The 21,335-nt window shown below is 55.4% G+C and overlaps 1 protein-coding gene across 3 annotated transcripts in view; it reads right to left on the reverse strand.

Moving 5' to 3' along the window:
- Positions 1-21,335, reverse strand: part of MAD1L1 (mitotic arrest deficient 1 like 1) — a 321,677-nt gene that overhangs the window by 114,247 nt on the left and 186,095 nt on the right. For all 3 annotated transcript variants that reach the window (XM_044232773.1, XM_044232774.1, XM_044232775.1), the window contains one exon: positions 912-1,000. In XM_044232773.1, coding sequence (XP_044088708.1) covers positions 912-1,000 — 89 coding nt within the window. The remainder of the gene's footprint in view (positions 1-911; positions 1,001-21,335) is intronic.

The following is a 21,335-nucleotide window of genomic DNA, read 5'->3' on the forward strand; positions in this document are numbered from 1 at the left end:
GAACAAGCCCAGGAAGAACAAACTGGTGAGTGCAGGACCACGGGGTCCCCAGGGACGGCTATTTATGAGGCCGAGGTCCTGGCACGAGAGCGGCTCTGGAACAACGGGAGAAACCTAGAACCTAGAAGGGGACCATCACCTGCACCACACTTTCCGCGGGGACGTCCACAGCCGGCACTCGGTCTCGCACCCGGTTCTCTCAATCCGCACAGGAGTGTCCGCCCAGCACAGATCAAGCCATAGTCCCAGGGAGGGACACAGGGGCTAGCTCATGCCCTGACCCCAGCCACATCCCCAAGCAGCAGGGTCCTCATCCACTCTGTCTCCCTGACCCAGAAGAAGCTCCCAAGGACAGGATGCCGGGCACCCTGTGCTGGCCTGTGTGGCAGGCGCTCAGAGCACCCTGAGCCCAGGCGGCTTGGCCTGCACTTGCTTTGCACAAAGAAATTCTGGGGGAAGGCCGTCTACTTGCCCATCAGCCACTTTCCAGTGTCAAACTGAAACAGCAGGGCCAGCTTGGGGACCCAAGGGGAGCTGGGAGAAGCTCCTTCAGAGTGCTATCTCGGTCTCCCTGAAAGCCTCCTCCTTCAGGACCTGCGACCACCCCCCTTCCCAGGAAGCGGGCCGTGCGCTCTGTGAGGATGGGGTTAGGAGGAACTAAGAAAGCCTCTGGTGGAGACAGCTGTGTCCAGCTGGCCGGACACACGGATGGAAGGTGGTCTGGCTGACACTCTTCTGAAGCAGGGCTGTCCATGCCCGAACCCAGGCAACCCCCTACTTCTCCCATAGATGGCAGGACCCTGGACGGGCCTCAGTGCCGGGGGTCAGAGCCGAGTCTCCGTGCGGAAGGCTCCAACTGCACAGAGTGTGATCCAGGAAGGCAGGCCCAGAGGCCGCGGGTGCTGACGTACCGGAGTGAGCTGGCCTCCTCCCTGGACAGCGGGAAGCTCTGCTCGGCAGCGCTGGACTGGGACTGCAGCATCTTCACCTCCATCTCCAGCTACGAGAGAGCACAGGCAGGTCAGGAGGAGTGGCTGCTGAGGCCCGCCCCATCCCCACGGGCCGCAAGAAACTGAAATCCCGCACCTGGCTTCTGGGGGGTGGGGGGACACCAGAGGCAGAGCCACTGGGGGCAGAGTTGCCATCGCCTGGGCTCCCCTGTGTCCCAGGGGCCCTGGGCAGCCGGATCTCACAGCCTACAGCTCTCAGCACCCACCGCCGGGGCAACAACAGACATACGCTCATTCTGGGCCATGCGGATGGGAAACATCAGAACGGGGGAAAGGGGTCACAGCAGCTGGAAAGAACGCAGTCTGAGTTTACCAGTGCTTTGATCTGCTCTAATAGTCATGGTCTTTTTATTTATTTGCTGCTTTGAATTCCCTTGCAGAATGACAGTGATGCACAGGTTACCTGGAAGGTAGCGGGGATTTGAACTAACTAGGAGTGCTGGGGGACTGGGACAGATGCAGAGGCTGAGGAAGGAGCAGAGAGGGGGTTCCTGCCTGGTGGCCCAGGTTCACGGACAGGGGTAGTGGCAGGGGCCTTCACAGAAGCGAGCCTGCGAACTGCATACAGCCCCCAGAACTCCTGCTCCCCAAAAAGCATGCCTCCTTCCCCAACACCACCTCCTTGCTGGAGACGCTCGCGATGCCCAGGGCTATTTCTCAGGGCCCTGTCTGGCAGATGTGGCTCTGCATCCATTGATCTGGGCAGGGTCAGTCTGTCTGACCGCTGCACGTCCAGCTCTCAGACCAGGAGAGATCCTCGGTAACCACCATGCAGCCAGAGAGGAAATCGCATAAACAGGATGGTCTGCTCTGGCCCAGATGTGGGTTTCTTTTTTTTTTTTTTAAAGATTTTATATTTATTTATTTATCAGAGAGAGAGAGGGAGAGAGAGCGAGCACAGGCAGACAGAATGGCAGGCAGAGGCAGAGGGAGAAGCAGGCTCCCCGCTGAGCAAGGAGCCCGATGTGGGACTCGATCCCAGGATGCTGGGACCATGACCTGAGCCGAAGGCAGCTGCTTAACCAACTGAGCCACCCAGGCGTCCCCAGACGTGGGTTTCAAGGCTCCTCTGTGGGAATCTGAACGTCCGCGAGTGGACAGCGGAAGGCAGGAAGAGGTGCCTTTGTCTTTTCACAGGGCTTTCCCGGAAAGTGCAGCCCCACAGCTGGTAGGCACACCACCAAGAACACGGACCTGCCAGCCTTTGCCACTCATCACACCAGACCCAGTCAATGGGGCAGATGTCCCCCAAGGGACTCTGACAAGCCAGGACTCATTAGAAATTACCTCAGTCAGCGCAAAAAGCAGCTCAGGGGCGAGCTGACAGGTGATCAAGCTCCAGGCCCCACAGAAGCCTGGACAACGATGACGATAGTCCAGTGAGCACTGATGAGGGCAATGGACAGGGTCACAGGGCAGACACAAGATTTCCCACATCACTGCGGGTGGCCTGCTGCACACAGCTCCCAGGCAACCCCTCCCTGCAGTGGCCTGTCCTGATGCCCCAAGGCTACTCGACACCCCCCCAACTCTGCATGCCAAGGGACAGGTGACTTCAGGAAGAGACCTCCTCCCATGCCCACCCAAAGGTACAGGCTGGGAATGACGAGGCCAGTCCAGGTCTGTGGACCTGCCTCACTACCCTCTGGGCTGCACGACTGAAAACCTTGCCCCTTCCCCAGAGCGGCCCGAAAGCTCCCCAGCCTGCACCAGCAAGTGGACGAGGCCACTATCCTGAGCCAGGAACCAGCAGGGTCTGTGGGAAGGGTGCGGACAGATCAGTGTGGCCCAGGGCTGGGGGACCAGAGAGTGTCTACATTATCTGCCTAACTGGGCCTGAATAAGCAGCCTTCTTTTCAATAATGTCCTTTCTGGATTTTTCCTGGAAAAGTCCTCCTGCAGCAGCTTACTGAGGAGTTCCTAGGTCCAAGGCTTCCAGTCTGCATGAAGCCCTGTTACCAATCATCTAGGTCCCAGGTGGGACCACCACACACGCGGGTGACTGCAATCCTGCTGGTTGTGGAGACCAAGCGCGAGCAGGAGTGGCCTCCACGAAGTCCCCAGAGGAAAGGAGACAGAGTCCCCACACACACCCACCAGTGCCCACTGGCTGAGGTCTCCCTGCACAGACAGGCACAAAGAAACCATGCCGTGGCCCCACGACGCGGAACAAGGCCTGCTCACCTTCCTGGAGAAGTGGTGCCAACCGTGTCCGGAGCCCCTCCTGCCCCCCCCATTCCCACACACCTCCCCGCGCTGGCCAGGCTCCTCACTCCTTTCTGATGCCGTCCAGACGCTTATGCAGGGGCTAGTGGCCCAGGACAACTCTCCCGGGTGGACAAGGAAGCAGCAGAGTGCAGCTGGGCTGGTCCGTCTCCATCTCTCGAGCAGAGGCTGCACATCCCACAGCGGCAAGCGCCCACACAGCAGACAGGTGGTCTCTCTGCAGGGATGTCCCAGTCCCAGCCCCAGGCTGCCGCCCCACCTTCCGCGCAGCCTCGGGACCCGAGGTTCAAAGGTGGGACAAAACAGGTACACAGCCCAGAGGCCTCTACAAAGCTCCGTGGTCACCCTGACCCTAGCTGCAGCCCCTGGAGCCGTCCGGCCACGCGGCTCCAGGAACAGCACAGGCTCCTGCCAGCAAGCGAGACGTGGTACTTCCCCTCATTTCTCTCTTTATTCACTGTTAGGAAAACACTAAGACAGCCTCACCTTGTCTTGTACTCTGGCTTTCTCACCTAATCTATCTGGGAGAGATTTCCAAACCAGTGTGGAGCGCACCTCCCAGTTCATGTCTGTGGCCCCGCAGAACCCCGCCATGCGGGCCTCCCGTCTCTTGCTGACCCGTCTCCATGGACAGAGGTTTCAGCCGCTTCCCACCCAACAGCATGGAATCCATGCCGCAGCAGGTGGCTCTTGGACGCGCTGGTCCCCTCGCAGGGCTCCTCCTATGGCCGACCTACCGGCCCCGATGTCCCTGTAGGAGGACGCTGAGGAGCAATGGTCACCCACCGACGTCCGACTCCACACTGTCAGTGAGTTTTGCATCTGCCTCTGATGTCCTCTTCCTCTGCCCTTCTATCCACAACAATTCCAGGGTACTTTCACTCCCCAGCCCCAGCCCTCCCCTCAACCATGTCAACAAAACAAAAAAACAATCTTTGTAGGAAACTCTGGGGTTGTGGTAAATGCACAGACCGGGAAGTCAGCGCATGAGGGGGTGCCGTCATCCCCACGCACCCCACACTGGGAGCGGGCCTGGGGCTTGTGTGTGCCCTGCGGTGTTGCTGTTGTACGTGGTGCATTTTCTTACGTAGCTCAAGTCTGGATGTGCGGGTCTGAGAAGCTCTGTGCGGTAACCCTGTCCCCAGCCTCACGACCGCGGGCTGCTGAGGCCGTCTCAGTGGGCAAGTCCGGCACACGGTCACGTCCGAGGTGCAAGCAGCAGCCTCCCTCTGCCAGCCCGAGTCTGCACCTGGGCGCCAGGAACCCTGGGCACCCTGCGCCTGTCTGCAGCAGCCCTGGAGCGGAAGCCTGTATCTTCCTCCACAGCATGTCAGTTCGAGGTTGAAATAGACACACTCTATCATGTCGACAAATTATCCATATGTTCACATTTTATTAAGACGAATGTTGGGTTTAAATTCCTTTACGGCAAATATGGAGCACTTGCCCTAAAAAAAAAGCTGGCAGCCCAGCGCGGGGATGGGGAGAATTGTGGGGCCTGCCCTGGGCCTGCTGGCTCCCTGCCTGACCCGTGGGCCTGGCGCTCAGGGTGACGTCCACAGCCTGGGCCCCACAGACATGATGGCCAGGCAGCACAACCGTCGCTCACCTCTCAAGAGCCTCCCTCACCATGCTCGGTCAGCATGCGTGGCATACACGGGGTCTGTGCTCTGTCAGCCCCACAGAATCTCCCCCAAACCACCTCAACCTGAGGTGACTGTTTTCTGTTACCTCTCGCTGGGGCGGAGGCAGGAGCGGCCAATCTGCAGACTGTGTATTCAGTCTCCTTAACATTTCAGTCGCGCCCAGAGTCAGTACTGCTGTGGTACTTCCATCTATTCTTTTTAGGCTGACTTCCATGTGTGCTCTGTCTCCGCCACCCTCGAGGTGCAGCTCAAACATGGTCCGGTGCAGGAGCCACAGCCGGCTCTGTGGGGGCACCTGCAGGGCACCTCCGAGCAGGACCAGGGGGCTGGGCACCAGGAGGACTCCCACACGCCCTCCCTGCCAGAAACTGATTATCCTCAGTCCTCATGTGTGTGGGGGGTGCGTCTGCTCATTTTTCACTGGGACTGTGAATGATTCATGCATTTAACTAACTTTATTTTGGGGCACAAGCACTTGGATTTATTATTTCCACTATTTTTCACGTTCTTATTAACTTCTGCTTTGATCTTCACGAATTCCTACTTTTTGCTTTACTAGGGCTTATTTTGTTTTCCTTTCCTAAGTTCTTGATCGGGGTCTTTAATCTCTCTCTATTCACGCTTTCCTGCTCAATAATATAAATATTTAATCTGCGATTTTTCTTCTCAAGCCCGCTCTGCTTCCCACAGGCTCTGAAACGTGTTTTCTGGATTCTGTGCACTTCCGACCCAAGAAATGCTGAAGACAGAGGCTTGGGTTCTGTTTCATTTTTGTTTTGTTTTGTTCATAATCTCAAATTCATCATGTCGTGAGCAGGTGCGTGTCTGCATTAGTTCTGCCTGTTTGAGCTCAGGAAGGTTTTCCATATCGTCAATATACAGTGAATTCTGGCGAACATTTCCCATGAGCACTTTATAAACAGCATTCTTTAGTTTTGGGGCTGAGGGCTTTATCTAAAACAGACTGTACCTTCCATCACTACTCTTGGTCCATTCGAAATACCAGGTGTCACAAAGTCAAACCCTCCTGCTGATGTCCTCAAGGACTTCCCTGAATCTCTCCCCATTTCTGCTCTTTCTGAACATCGATGATGTATCATCATCTTGTTTCCTTTTTTGTGTGGAATGAGTCTGTATCTCTCTGTTCTAGTGGTTGCTTTCGTAACTCTTCCTTTGACATAATATCTACACTCTTCTGCTTTTGACAGTCCCTGTTAGTCTCCTGCAACGGAAGTGTGACCCTTCTCACTGCTCACTTTCAACAGTTAAAAGTGCTCTCACTACATGACATTAACTTCAAATGCTTTAACCTTCAGCTACCACGGTGGGAACACTACCACTACCATGACCGCTCCCGTCTGCTCCCTTCCAGAGAATTTCCATGAAACACATGAACTCCGTGTTTACAGAACCCACAGCACTGCCTGGCCCTATTTCCTGAACTCCCTACTCTGGTTTCAGTCTTCCAGGCCTGTGGGTTCAGCTGTGGCCGCCGCTCCTTGTAGACACGCACCCCGGTCCTCAGGCCTGCCAGCTCCAGCTAAGCCTCTGCTTCGGCCCCACGGACACTTCCGGATTCCTGCAAAATGTTCACAATTTTCGCCTGCTCAAGGTCGGGTTGTTAATTTTTTCTGTGAAATTTTTTTTCTGTTATTGCTTTTCTACAAAATGTTTAGGTTTTACAAAACTGTGTGATGTTGCCTTTACTACTCATTGGTGAAGGTGATTTTCATTCAATCCAGCTTTGTGCAAAAGGGCCACACTGCAGAAAGGACAGGGTGCCTTCTCTTCCCAATCTGACCAGGTGGCTCCAAGTCCCATGCACCCTCCCAACTTCTCTCTGCAAGAGGGGAAGCCAAAAGCTCTCATCTCCATCTCCCGCTGCGGCTGTGCCCCGGCGGCAGAGCTGGTCCACGGGGCTGCTTCTTCCAGAAGCGTTCTCTCTGAGCAGCTTCACTGTGGGGCTCTGTCTCCCACGCCCCACCACCACCTCCGCTGTGAGCCAGCTCCCTCCCGTTAGGGGCTTGGGTTTTAGCTGAAGTTCTGTTTGGCCCAAATTTAGGTTTGCCTTTTTTGGCTTTTATTCTTCTTGGTACTTTTGGACAATTTCCAGGAAAGGAGGAAGAACTGCTGACTTATGCCACAGTGTTTGAGGCCAAACAGGCCCTTTTAACTTGTAAGCTTGACTCCTAACTAATAGGCTTTCCAATTCACCCTCTCCCACCCTGCCAGGACCCAACACCACAGAACTCCGAGGGCTACAGGCCACACGTGCGAAGGCCCACGAGGAACTGCCTCAGCCCTGGGAGAGCCTGCCCCGCCCCAGCTCCCCATCCTGGGACGGTGGCCGGCACACAAGACACATGGTATCTGTCTGCCGGTCAGTCCCCTGCTACCATCCACACCAACCTCAAAGGCTACCTTCCCCACCAGTCCTCCCGAGAGGGGAGTGCTGGCCCCCGTGTGCTGCTGAGCCGTTTGCTTCCAGTGTGTGACTCTCCTTTCCCACCGGCCTGGGAACCACTGAAGGTGGACACACTGCCATCACCTCTTTACCTGATTCCCAGCTCAGCCGGAGTGCAGGAGGCAGGCCAGGCCAATGGGAAGGGGCCCAGGGCACATGGCTGACCAGTACGCGCCCAGGCTTGGCGCGTCCCTTGTGTGCGTGGTCCAGAGCAGCGCAGCCGTGGGAACGTGGACGGGCCAGGCCCCGCCAGGACGGCACAGGGCAGGGTGTGGATCCCAGGTAAAGACGCAAGGAAGCACGCCATCCAGGAGGGAGAGAGACCCAGAACTTCTTTACACACCAGACACCCAATTTCAGAAACTACTTAAACGCATCGGCATTTAAAAGGAAGGAAACCAGTTGGGTTTGAAAGGGGCTGTGGGAGGAGAGATGTGAGCAGTGCTACTGCGGGTGCCTGGGAACAGCCTCTCTCCCGGGCCCATCTTCTGGGGGGTTCATGCTATACTGTGCACGAGCCCCTGGGCTTGTTCACATACAGGCTGAACCTCAATGTTCTCATCTGTAAAGTGGGGACAAAACCTCCTATTCCTGAAGCCTGAGCAGGAAGCGAGAAGACTGAGAGGAAAGTGCCCATTCTAGGGCCTGGCACACGCCAAAGCCGGAGTCCCGTCCCCATGGTGCCGCACGGCCACTCCTCTGAAGGGCGCCCAGCGCCCACCCTCAGCACCTCCCTCCTCCACCCTCAGGCCCGGCCCTGGCTCACTCGGAGGCACAGGAGAAGCCACGCTGCTAGGAGTTGGCACTGGAAGAAGTGAAAATTGGAAATGCATTAATATTGCCGTCTGCAACTACCTATTTCATACTTGACTGAGAAAAATTTGTATTTGGAGTTGGTTTAGAAAAAAAAAAAGAACACAGGACTAATTGGATTGCATCTTCTGAGAGACTCGCTAAATAACAAAACCAAGAGGGCTGCTCTGAGAATCATTCCAGGACCACGGCCAGCTCCCAGGTCGGCTCGGAAGGGAGGACCCTCAGAGGGGCTGTCTGTAGACGCAACACGTGGACCGAGGCAGCATGCGTGATAAGGCTCAGCTCAATAAGCCAGGCACAGCCTGGATGAGGTCCTGGGCTCACAACGGCCCACGGGAGCCCCTCTGCAAAGCTCCCTGCTTCATCTCCACATGTGTGTCCCAGAGAGACATTGCTCTGCCTTTCCAACCTCTGAAGTTAATACGCAAATTTATATTCCTTTCTTGGGCTCACTCTCAAATTAACAGGCATAATTACCAGCAGCGCCTGCTCCAAACGACTCTAACGCCCAGGGAACCCGGCTACTGGCAGACTGTGCTCACAAACGGGGGTGCCCCTAGGGAAGTCAGATGTGCCAGCCCCGTCCACGGCCCCCCTGGAGGCTGCTGCTTCTCGCTGCCTAGCCAAGCACACTGAGGCCAAAGAGGTCAACCTTCCTCCAAAGCCAAGGCGGGCTGACATCCCCGCCACTTTCATGCCAAACCCGAAGTCGAACACGCATGGGGACCAGGGAGGCAGCCCTGCAGAGGGTCAGGCGCCAGTTGCCCTGGGCCTGGCCAAAGGACCCTCTACCCCCAGCCTCCCTGGCTCCAACGATGAGGGAAACAGAGGCTACCACTCACCCTGACGCCAAGGCCATGAACTGCCCAAGACTTGACGGCTCCCCTCTGAGGCTGCCCGAGGAGGAAGTCAGGCAGCGCAGAACCTCCCAGCCCTCACATAAGACTCTGGGGATACCAGCAGCCTCCAGCACAAAGGCCTACTGGGCGGGAAGACAGCTGAGCATTACCATCTTGCCTTCTTCCCAGAACCTCACTTCACACCACGTGCATACGCCGCTAACTCAAACAGTACGGAACCACTAAAAATACCCATTTATTGGCTCAGAGCCCAGGCCAGCATCCACCAAAGGACAGGCCACCCAGTCGAGCCTTTATTTGCAACGGCCAACCGCAGCCAGCGGTTCACACGCAGCACGTGCCCCAACCACAGGTCCTTACTGTCCCTCTGGCTTTCTGCCCCAGGAATGCTGAGTTCTGGAGAGGCTGCTCCCACCAGGCCCAGCACCGACCTCCAGGTCCTCACAGGGGCCAGGAGGATGAACCTGGTCCTCACCCTATTGCTGAATGAATTCGGGGTTGCCTGGAACTCTCAGTCCTGACTCCAGACCACAGGGAAGGCACTGGTTCAATGGGCCCCCAGGAAAGTCTCGCACTTCTTGGGCAGGCACGCACAGACAGCAAAGAGCACCGGGAAATGCTGCCCTTGGGACTTCTGCCAGCCAACCCACAGCCAGGGTCTGGGGGCCTGGGGTCCCTGGACACCTCCCACCTGCCTCCCAGGGGGCTGTGCCTCCTCAGGGGGCCCAGTGCCCACACATCAGGGCATCTCTGCAAACACCTGCAGAGCTCGGGTTCTAGCACAGAGCCCTAGAAGCCAGGCCCCCCACACTGGCGTGGATCAAGCCCACTCACAGCATGAAGGCCCTGCTGCTGCCTCGCACACAGGCAGCCCCAGGTGACATGCACACAAATGGGCACAGTCACTTTGCTCTAAGTGCATTTACTTCAAGACAGCAGTGGGCTGGTCTGCTGCCCCATGCTGGACGCCCCTCTCTCTGCTGATGAGGGGACAAGTCAGCCAAGGCAGAGGCCCAAGAGCTGACAGGCACACCATCTAGGGGACGCCTGCCCCAGCAGCCCCACAGCTAGCCCCGCCACTCTCCTGACCAGAGGTGGGGGTGGGCAGAGGTAAGCCCAGGTACAGAAGTGGGGGGCTGCTTGCCAGCCCCCGGTAGTGACAGGGCCACTGGCCCCCCACCGCTAACTCCCGGGACTGCAACCCCCAGGTGGTGGGACCCAGCCCAGCGTGGCTGGAGGGTCTGTGGGGCTTCTGTGCCATCTTCTCGCTGGGGAGGTTGCCAGCCAGGCACAGCAGCTGAGGGCGCCCCCTGCCGCAGGCAGGACACAAGGGAACCCCTGAGCACAGGACACAAAGGAACCCCCAGGCACATCGCATCGATTTTAAGGGTGCTGCCCAAGCTTGTAGGGGCACCAAGTGGTGACTCTGACCCACACGTGGACCCCACACTTCGACAGAGCAGTGCATAGGCTCCCCGCATGCTCTCGGCGGCAACGGAGTCTATGGGAAGCCACCCACCGTGAAGGCGGGACGAGGACACTCCTGGTCACAACACAAAAATTGGCTATCACATGAGAAACCTGCATTGCCATGGCAAGCTCACGGCCTTGGAGCACCGGCACAGCATGCTGTGTGGCCACATCCCCAACGGCTCCGGACACACGTCCCACTCTCACCAGACAGTCAACGTCCATGCGCGCACACGCTGACATTCAGGGGTAGCGTTCTCATCGATTACTGTTCTTTTCCTTGCCCTTCATCTGATATTGAGACTGCTACTGACTATGGGCATTTCCAAAGCGGCTGGGAAAGCAAGGGCCGTTAAGAGTCACCTGCTGTAGGGGCGCCTGGGTGGCTCAGTGGTTTAAGCCTCTGCCTTCGGCTCAGGTCATGATCTCAGGGTCCTGGGATCGAGCCCCACATTGGGCTCTCTGCTCAGCGGGGAGCCTGCTTCCCCCTCTCTCTCTGCCTGCCTTCTGTCTACTTGTGATTTCTGTCTATCAAATAAATAAATAAAAATCTTTAAAAAAAAAAAAAAAGAGTCACCACCTGTCAAGGGTGCCAGTGACAGACTCATGACGGTCTGGTGATGTGCTCATGGCAGGAAGCAAAACTATGAAAGGCCCCACAAACCAACCATGTGCCTGAATGTCCCATCTGTCCCATCTACGTCAACTCTGTTCCCAGAGGGTGCAGAAGGGGTGGCACCTATGGAGCCCCCACCCGGCAACGAGGGGGACGCCCTGAACCTGTGTGCACAGCAGCCCCAGCAGCCTCCAAGCCCCACATGGCTACTGAGAACCAAAGGGTCCAAGAGAAGGCTCTTGCCGAAGGGGCGAGAGCCCTGGCTAGGCCCTAACCCTCCACCTCTGGCAGGAAGGTCGCAGTACGACATCTGATACTGAATATTAGCCAAGTCTACGCAGGCAGAAAGACGTGCCTGCTGAGAAACCACGCTGTCACCTCGGACGCAGCTGGACACAGACATGTGCAGCTTCAAAGACAGGGACTGTCCCGGGTGGAAAATAGACGCGGGAACAGTGGGGGCAAAGGCACGGAGGCATGGAGAACATGGACACATGGGCGATCAACCACTGAGATCCTCACATCGGAGACCCCACTCGCTCAAGTCAGGGAGGCAAGCATGGGCTGGAGCCACCCCAGACATCCATGTGGACCCCGTGTGATCAGAACTCCAGACCACCAACCGGCCGCCAATCCCCATCTGTCTGACGTGGGAAGAAGGGGAGCAGCAGGGTGAGAGCGTGGTGTGCAAGGGGCAGGAGGACACCGGACAGGACAAGGTCTCTGGGGTAGGTCACGGCTCAGGAGGCTCCACCACTTCTCCAAGTTACTACTCATCCTCCCATCAGTCTGCAGAGGTTAATGGAATATTCATACACAAGTGAAAATCCCCTCTACAAGCCGGAGATTAATACAACCAAGGCTGGCTGGCCTCCCCAAAGGGATCAGAAACCTACTATCTACCCAAAGATTCCACACCAAGACTCACCTCCCAAGCCCTCTGAGGGCAGATCTGTGTGGGGTGCCCCAGGCAGAGCTCCCACCAGCACTCCCGTCTCCACCCTGGCGGGGACGCTGGGCCGAGTCCACGGGATACTCAGCACCCGGAAGCCAGGATGGGAACTGGGGCCACAGCCTACAGACTGAGGTCCCATCCACACAGCCACAGGGGCGGGAAGGAGCCCTGACCAGGCCAGGGAATAGGCCTAAGTTGACCCTAGCCCCGGACAATCGGGCAGAGGCCCTGGTATCAGGAAGTACTCAGTACATCAAGAGGAAGGACATCAAGGGCAAGGAAAATCACACCAAGTGTGATTTTCTGGTAATCTGTGTTCACAGAAGACTCTGAATCAATGACATATGCCCTGGCACCTTCTGGAAAAAATGCCTAGTGCTCTTAAGTGAGGCCAGGTGTACAACAGGCTAGAGGGAAGAGCTGGGCCAGAGGCTTCTACCGTCAGGGCCGTCTCTGGAAGACTGGAAGGCTGGAAAGCATGAGGAAGGCCTGCTGGCTGTCCCAGCCTGCTATCCCTGCTGAGGAGGCAGAGTGAGGAGCGCGGGGTGACAGTGGCAGCCAGACTCCATGGAGCAGGGCGCATGCAGGGTCCCCCTCAAGTACACGGCACAACCCTGACAGGCAGATGCAGGACAGGAAAGACCTCTGGACTGAAGACTAAACCAGGAGAAGGGACGGGAGGGAAGAGCACCTGTTCCGTCCAGCCAGACTCCAAAGCCCCTCACTCATGGGGCACCCAGCAGAGCACCCCAGAAGGCCGAGGCCCAGGCCTGGTGATAATTGGCCCCAGAACTAGTGCTGACCCAGAAGCACCCCAGAATGTCATCAAGATGCCACCCGGCAGATTGGACCACTTCTAAGGAGCCTCGCTGCCTCCCTGAACAAAGCTCACATGGGTCTCTGGCATCCACCCAACGCAGGTGTTAGAATGAGCACAGAATGACTTTGAAACAGTCCACATAACTGAATGCCATACTTTCAAACATCAAGTAGAGACACACGGGGAAAAAGGAAGACCGAGGCAAACTTTGTAGAAACGTAAACAGCAACACTGGAAATAAAAATGCACAGGTCACTGTGCTGGAAGGTTAGGTCAGGGAGGCTGGAGACACAGCCACAGGAATGATTCAAAATGAGACACAGAGTGGGACAATTTTCAGAAAGGAGAAGAGCACATGTGGCCTGGGGCACTAGTCCCAACACCCCAACTGTGGGTAACTAGACACTCACAAAGGATGAGGACAGTAAGTCCATGGAGCTCAGAAGCACAGAAAACCCAAACACAGGTGACACAGCAAAGTGCAGCAAGGCACACCATAATCAAATCATTCCCCTCAGGAATGAAGAAACCACTGGAAAGTAGAGAGAACAGGTGAGTTACATGAGAAGGTCGACGGAAACAAGGCAAGTCCAAGTCAATGGGAAAACCCCTTCATGGAAAAGAAAAATCATGGCAACCGAGAAGTAAAGCTGAACAAACCATCAAACATTAGCTAGACTGACAGAGGGAGGGATAAGGTCCCATCTGCCAATGGCAGAAAGGGGAGCAGAGTCACTGCTGCTGACCTTAGCAAGTAAGAAGGATGTTCAGAGTGTCCCGGAGCAGCTGTCCACCAACAGTCAAGCCACCTGGGCAAGTCAGACCAACTCCTGGAAATGCACAAACACCAAAACTGACTCTAGAAGAAGTAGAAAATCTGAACATACCCATGACAAGTGAGGATGCTCAATGAGTACCAAAGACATGCCCAGGACCAGATGGCTTCACTGGAGAATGCTACCAATCATGTAAGAAAATTAGCACAGAATTTCCAAATTCTTCCAAGTAGTTAAAGAGGAGGAATGCTTCTCAGTTTCCTCTGTGAGGCCAGCATAACCCCAAAACTACACCCAGAGAAGGCACCACATGAAAAGGAAACTAAGGCCAAGAGCCCTTACGAACCCAGGCATACAAAACCTCAACAAACCAGCAGCTAGCCTCACTGGCGGCACCTGAAAGGGTCACACACCACGACCAAGTGGGCTTTCTACCAGGAATGCAAGAATGGCTCGACATACAAAAATCAATTAATGCACTGTACCACGTTAACAGAATGAAGGAAAAAAAACTCACTATCATCACAACTGAGGCAGAAAAAGCACTTGACAAAAATCCAACACCCTTTCATTATAAAACATTCAATCAAGTAGGAGTAGAAGGGAACTTTCCCAAGCCAATAAAGGGCATTCACTGACACCCACGGCTCACATCATCCTCTGTGGGAAAGGACGCACAGCTTCCCCCTAAGATCAAGAACAAAACAAGGATGCCTACTTCCAGCACTGCTATTCGACATGGCACTGGAGTTCCAGTGGGAGCCATTAGGCAAGAACAAGAAACAAAAGACCTCCAATTGGAAAGGAAGCAGTAAAGCTATCTCTACTCACAGATGACATGATCTCATAAATTGAAAATCCTACAGAATTCACAAAAACTACTGGAGTTAAAAGAATTTGGCAAAGCGGCAGGAAACAAGACCAACACACAAACATTGGCAGCTTGTCTGAATACCAGCAGTGAACAATCAACAAAGAAACCAATTCCATTCACAAGAGCATCAAAGAGAATAAAAAACTTGTAAGTGTAACCAAGGAGGGAGTACATACACACTGAAAACTATAAAACACTGCTAAAACAGAAGAAAGTAAGCCTGAATAAATGGAAAGACATTCTGCGTTCATGGGTTGAAAAACTTAATGCGGTCCAAGACAGCAATCTTCCTCAAAGTGATCCGTAGATTCAATGCAACTCCTGTCAAAATCCTCAGTGTTTTTTGCAGAAATGGGGAAGCTGATACCAAAATTGATATGGAATTACAAAGACCCCAACAGCAAAGATCAATTTGAAAAAGTAGAAAGCTGGAAGATTCACATTTACTACTTTCAAAACTTAGCACAATGTGATTGATAGTAACCAAAACAGCATGGTGTTGATGAAGGGCCGACACACATACCAAGGGACCCAAACGGAAATCCAGAAATAAAGTCAAGCATCTACGGTCAAATGATCATCAACAAGGGTACTGACACTTTCTGTGGGAGACAACAGCCCTTGAACAGATGGTGCCATGACCACTGGATGTCCACAGGCAAAAGAAGGAAGGTGGACCCCTACCTCACACCATCAGAACTATTAAAACCTAAGTATAAGAGCTAAAACCACACAACTCCTAGAAAGAAACACAGAAGTAAATCTTTTACGACCCTGGATGTGGTAACAGTTTCTTAGATATGACACCAAGAACACCAAATGACAAAATAAAAAAAAAGACAAAATGTACAAAAGGCAAAACCAGGTGCACACCAAAAGACATTCTCTAGAGGGAACAACCCAAAAATACTTATCTGATGAGGACCCAGTATCTATAATTTATGAAGAACCCCTAGAGAAGTCTTGCAACTCAATAAAAAGATTTTAAAAACTTAAAAATGGATAAAGGATCTGAAAGCACATTTCTCCAAAGAAAATATACAAATGGCCAACAGGTATGTGAGGAAATGCTCCATCCACATCACTAGCCATCAGGGAAATGCAAACCAAAACTACAGCGACATGCACCTCATACCCACCAGGACAGTGACAAGCATTCCTGCCCCCTCTCTCATTCCTGATGCTAGTAATCTGTGTCTTCTCTCCCTTTCTTCCGGTAGTCCGGCTGCAGAGCCTCCACAGTGCAGTCTCACATACAGAACTCACCTCCAAGTGTGAGACCCAGAGGGTGGGGGACAGATGACCATTTTCAGGTGGAGCTCTCTGGGGGTCTGGACCCTGAGAAGCAGATGAGAGCGGAGTGCCAGAGCGGCCCAAGCGCCGGGCACAGACCTCCACGGCAGCATACCATCAGCGTGGACCGGCCTCTGACTTCCCTGTTTCCTCTGGTGACAAAGTCCTTCCCTCCTTGCAAGGAGGCCTGGCCTGCCAGGCTCACTCACAGCTCCAAAGCATCATTAAACTTTAATACTAATGGTACTCAAGGCTGGCTCGCTAGTACAGTATAACCTTTAAATAGAGACTGTGTATTTCAGTTTAATTTGGGAGGATACACAGTTTGATCCCAAGGGCCTTACCCGGTTTCATGAGGCCACAACCAACAGGAGATGCCTCTCCCTCAACACGATCTAAATGAACCCAGCGCTGGGGAGCGCCAGAGGAAGGATGCTAGAACCCCTTATCTGTTCCATCACTAGCTCCCAGGACACACAAGGGCCCCCCTGGGCCAAGGACCATAGGTGGTACTGACGGAGCCAAGGCCTGCTGCATCCCAGGATTCAAACCAGGCTTCTCCCCAGAGCCCAGTCAGGGTAGGTGACTCAGATGTCCCAGAGAAGAGACAACGCTGAGGTCAGACTGGGAATCCTGGTCAAAGGCCATTTTTCTGCTCAACTCTGGCCCATCATGCATCCAGGAAGGTCCCTGTGGTGGCTGCTGCTTCCTGGGGAAGGGCGAGGGGGCCAAAACAGAATGCCCTCATCATGTTCCATCCCTTCCAGAGGGACACACCTGATGCGACAGGCCAGAGGCCACAGGCAGTCTCTGGAGGCTCTCCTGGGCATTTCCTCATGAGCATAGCTGGTCACCCGGGCTGGTACATGCCTGCCTATGCCTCAGACAAAGCAGCCAAGGTGGAGAGCATGTGCAAGCACAGTGCCCACCCTCCAGGAGCTGCCCCCCACGCCGGCACACCTGCTAAGAAAGAGGACCCAGCGGGCAGGCTGGACAGCGCCCCAGGGGCCATTACTCTCAGGGCCAGAGACACTGGCTGGGGCAGCCTGGTAGCAGGTGACAGGCACATGGTGAGAGAAGACAGAAAGGCCCCAGAGACACACTTGGAGAAACCCAGTGTTTCAGCTGGAAAAAACAAACCAGAAACGAAGACAAACACTGTCCAGATCAAGAGGCAGCACAGGCAGCTCACGTCCACCTGGGTCCCTAGAGAAGGTTCTGCTGCCCCAGGCCCAGCTCCGCAGCGGGGGACGCCTACCCCCAGGAACATGTGGAAGGAGGCATCCAGGTGCTGCTAGAGGGTTCCAGTGAGGCCGCTCCCTGCAGGACAGTGGCTGTTAACACCGGGAGGCGAGACTGTCAGAAAGTCCAGGAAAACCCCATGAGAATGGAAACCCCCTCCCCAGAAAATATGGCACAGCTCTGAGGGCTCTGGGCCCTTCATGTCTCCACAGGTGATGTCATGGATGCTGCTGAATGCCCCAGCTTAGCTCTTCCTCACGGGGCTCACGTGGGGGCACCAGGACACCCACGTTCCCATGTTTCCCAATCAGGGAGGCAGCAGGAAAAGCCTGACTCCAGAGGAGCAGGGTGGCCATGGCTACCACACGAACCTCCCCCTCGGGCCAAGGGCCAAAGGAAGCAGCCGCCAGACCCTGGCAGGCAGAATCCAGGCCAGGTGAGCCCCTGCAGAGGACCGTGGGCGCTGTGGGCAGGACCACATCTGATCCTGAACAGAACACTCCTGCATCTTAGGGACAGCTCCTCACGAACACACCCGCAGGGCACGCAGCAGATGTGTGGGAGGGGAACCACAGCAGATTTGATAAAACGGTAAGCAGCAAAATGACGTAGCATGGACATGATAAGACCTGGTAGTTGAGAAGGAGCTAGGCCAGAGAGGGTCACTGCAGAGACGTGAGACATTTAGAGGAAAGAGAAACACTGTCCTTAGAATGGGACAAGCAGGACAAGGTCTACTGTGGAGAATTCCCCTGGCTGGAAGGAACCCCGTGGTTTTTAAAGATAAATAAACCAATTTCGATCTGTGGCTGTTCCAGATTCTCACTGTGTCTCAACTGTGTAGGCTGGGGCCTGTGGGAGGGTTCCATCTCCTCATCGGGAGTGCCTGCCTTCTCTCAGCCCCTCAGCCCCGGGAGAGGCCCCGAAGGCTTGTGGTGAACATGGGGCTGTCAGCCAGGGCTGAGAGCAAAGTGAGAAAAATGGAAATGATCAAACACCTGGGGAGAGGCCTAACAAGAAGCGTGTAAGACGCATGGAAACAAGGGACCAAGCTCCAGCGAAGGCGTGAAAACCATGGGGACTGAGCCACGGCTGGTATCACGGATGGGAGGTCAGTACTGCAGAGTCTACGAGCACAAGATGGCAGGATTCCTCTGACCTGACGAGCTAAGTCCGAGCTTCAGCCGGGACAGAAAACTCGGAGAGGTCAGGCCTTGCCAGTCACTCAACATGCTACAGCTCTGGGAACTGCACGTTCCTCTGCTCCAGACAGGAACAAACCAAAGTGCTCCCTCCACACTGGGGAGCTTTCTTCTCCTTTTGTGTAGAGATCCAATTAAGAACCAGAAATTATACCATTACACATTTATTTCCTAGGCTAAGAAGCCATCTTCTCAGGACAGTGTCCCTAAGATGCAAACGGATCTTTTTAAGGTAATAAATCACCAACCTCTTGTTAGGTCCTTGCAAACCTGGCAAAACCAAAAAGTCTCCACCCCAGGCGAGAGGCCAGCAGCACAGGATGCTTCCGAGTCCCCCTCTAGTCGCTCGGTACTTTAAGCCCAAGTCCCGGGCTCGGCCCTGCAGGACAGCGCTGTCCACGAAAAACAGCTGGCGTGGACCCGCTCCACAGTGCCCACCAGCCTGCCGCCCACCCAGCCACTCACTGCATCTGACCCCCTGTCGGGTCATGGCCAGGTCATAGGAGGGTCTGCAGCGAGGACTACAAGACACGGTCCGGTACAACAGCGAGCGTGGGTCCAGCACATGCGAGTGCTCCGTACTCAGTGGCCACAGCATGATCCCAAGCAGGGCCACAGTGAGGATGACGGCTGTGATGACTATCCTGTGCCCACAATGAGTGCCGAATGGGAGGGCAACATGTCCTATGAAGGGACAGCAATTGGGGGAGGCAGAGGATGTTTAGCTCGATGCTGAGGGAAAACTCAGGCCCATGAGACAGGAACACATTCCGAGAGGCAGAAACAGCATGGGGAGACACAGAAGGATGAGGGAAGCAGTGCACAGAGGACGGCAGGGCCCTCAGTGAACACACGCATGTAGAAAGGCGTGGAAAGTCCAAACGGCCACCGCGAAGTGTCCTGTTGAGGAAACATTAGCCGAATCCGACCTTTTTACCACCAGCATGCAGAGCTATCCAGTCCCCGGCATGCGACCCCATCTCTCCCTTAGGAGCTACATCTTAAGATGCGGGACCATCGTGGCCAAAGGCAGAGAGCCCCAGGCTGGCCTTTGCCAGCGTCCAACGGGGAGCACCTTGAGGAAGGACCCAGGGCTGGACTCTAGACTCCATGCTGGGGCTCGGGGGACAGACGAGCCAGTGTGGCGAGGGCAGCCAGCGCCATGCTCTCATGAGCCCTGCCCGAGGGCAGCCATCAAGGGACAACAGCTGGAAACCAACTCATATCCCTCGATTACCCGGAACCCTCCAGCCCTAGGCGCCTGCTGGGGACTCTGTTTTCAGGGGCAGCCCTGTACACTGCAGGTCAGCTCGACGCTAACTTCTGCATATACTTCATTAAGCCCTTCTCCCTCCATCCCTACAAATGGCTTCCTGGCTCCCAAAGAGCCACCCCAGGCACTTTTCCCTGGGGGCCAGCACTCAGCAAAGCCATTCTGGAAGGCACACAAAGCTCTGGGCATCGGACACTTCCCAGATGGGGACGCTGACCACATGGCCTGTACTCACATGGGTCAGTGCAGGCAGGAACACAAGGGACCTTCCCACACACTTGGGAGTGCTGAAGGCCCAGGCAGAGGTGTGTGCCAGCAGCAAAGCCACTAAAGCTGGAACTCACTGGGACCCAGGCCTCTGCCTCCTGCTGAGTAAGGGGGGTGTGTGACAACAGGGCCATCTAGCAGGGCTCTGTGCTCGCTTCGGCAGCACATATATCACCTAGCAGGGCTCCGAGAGTGGACGTGTGCAGAGCTCTTGGAACAGTGCCCGGCTCCCCATCACACCAGGGGAGTGTGCAGTAATACACTGAACCCTCACCGTGGGTATTCGGGGCACTCGAGAACCAACCAGCCTGCAGATGCCCACCCCACGTCAACCCCACTGCACGTCAAGTGCTCACTCCGTGCTGGGCACTGGGCACCTGAAGACACCCGGACGTAGCTTGGGTGTGGACGAGGCAGCACTACCACTCAGGGCCACCAGCCGGCCAGCAGCCCCGCTACCTTCAGGAAGGCCCACCTCCCGCACCCGCTATCCCGAGCCTACAGGACAGCCAGGCACGCGGCCAGCATGCTGGGCTTCAGCAGCAGGTGACACAGTCAGACACTGTTCTATGTGTGCAGAACCCTGCGAGGGAACAGGCTGGCCAAAATCCGAGGCTGCCACCAGCCCTGGGTCCCTGCATGACGTCCCCCATGAGCCTGCGTGACTCCCCCACCACAGATGAAGTTCTCTGGTGGAGGCGGGGTAATCTTTCAACCTGGGCTTGGTCGCGTGGCAGGATGGATCCGGGACGAGAAACGAGTCACTGTCAGTCACAGAACCAGGAGATTCTTGTAATAATTTTCCGGAAGGCAGCTGGCAATGCTGGCAGGCTGCGATAAGGCCTGGTTTTCGGGCGGCAGGCACATACGGATGCTGGCTCCCAGCACTGAACAATGGGAGTGCACACGACTCCTCCTGGCTTTCCCAGCACCCCCCACTGCTCTCACAGTCCCACACCCATCAGCAAGGCACACGCTAGGGTGCACAGCCCCTCCATAGAGCTGAAAATCGCTGCTCACCAGTATCTCCAGCCATCTGCGCACCAGCCCCTCGGAGCCGCAGCTGGCGCTCTGGGATGGAAGCCGCAGGCTGGGAGAGGACCCAGGGAAGCCGAGGGCTGCGGCCTCATGGACGCTCCTCAGCCCAGGACGACGGGCCTGCCCTGCTGGGATGTGGCCACACCATGCACACCCCAGGAGCATTTGTTGCGACCAGTGCATGGATGGAACTTCTCCCGCCAGAGCCCTTCCTGGCAAATCCGCCACGGGCCTGCGCTGGCCAGTGCAAGCCCACAGGAGCCAGAAGGGGACACGGTACTCAAGGCAGATGACAGCATCATTACCCAAAGTCGTAAGGGGTGTCATTCCCTTAAATCGAAAAATAAATCTTCACTTCCTGCTCCCTGGAGTACATAAAATATTAGAGGGATTTTCATAGTTATAATCAAAAAGCTCATTTCTCCAGCCACCACTGGCCATGTCTAATTAGGGTGAGGGATGTTAACGATACAACTATGGCCCAGGA

Source organism: Neovison vison, chromosome 14 (assembly GCF_020171115.1).
Source record: "Neovison vison isolate M4711 chromosome 14, ASM_NN_V1, whole genome shotgun sequence".
NCBI lineage: Eukaryota > Metazoa > Chordata > Mammalia > Carnivora > Mustelidae > Neogale > Neogale vison.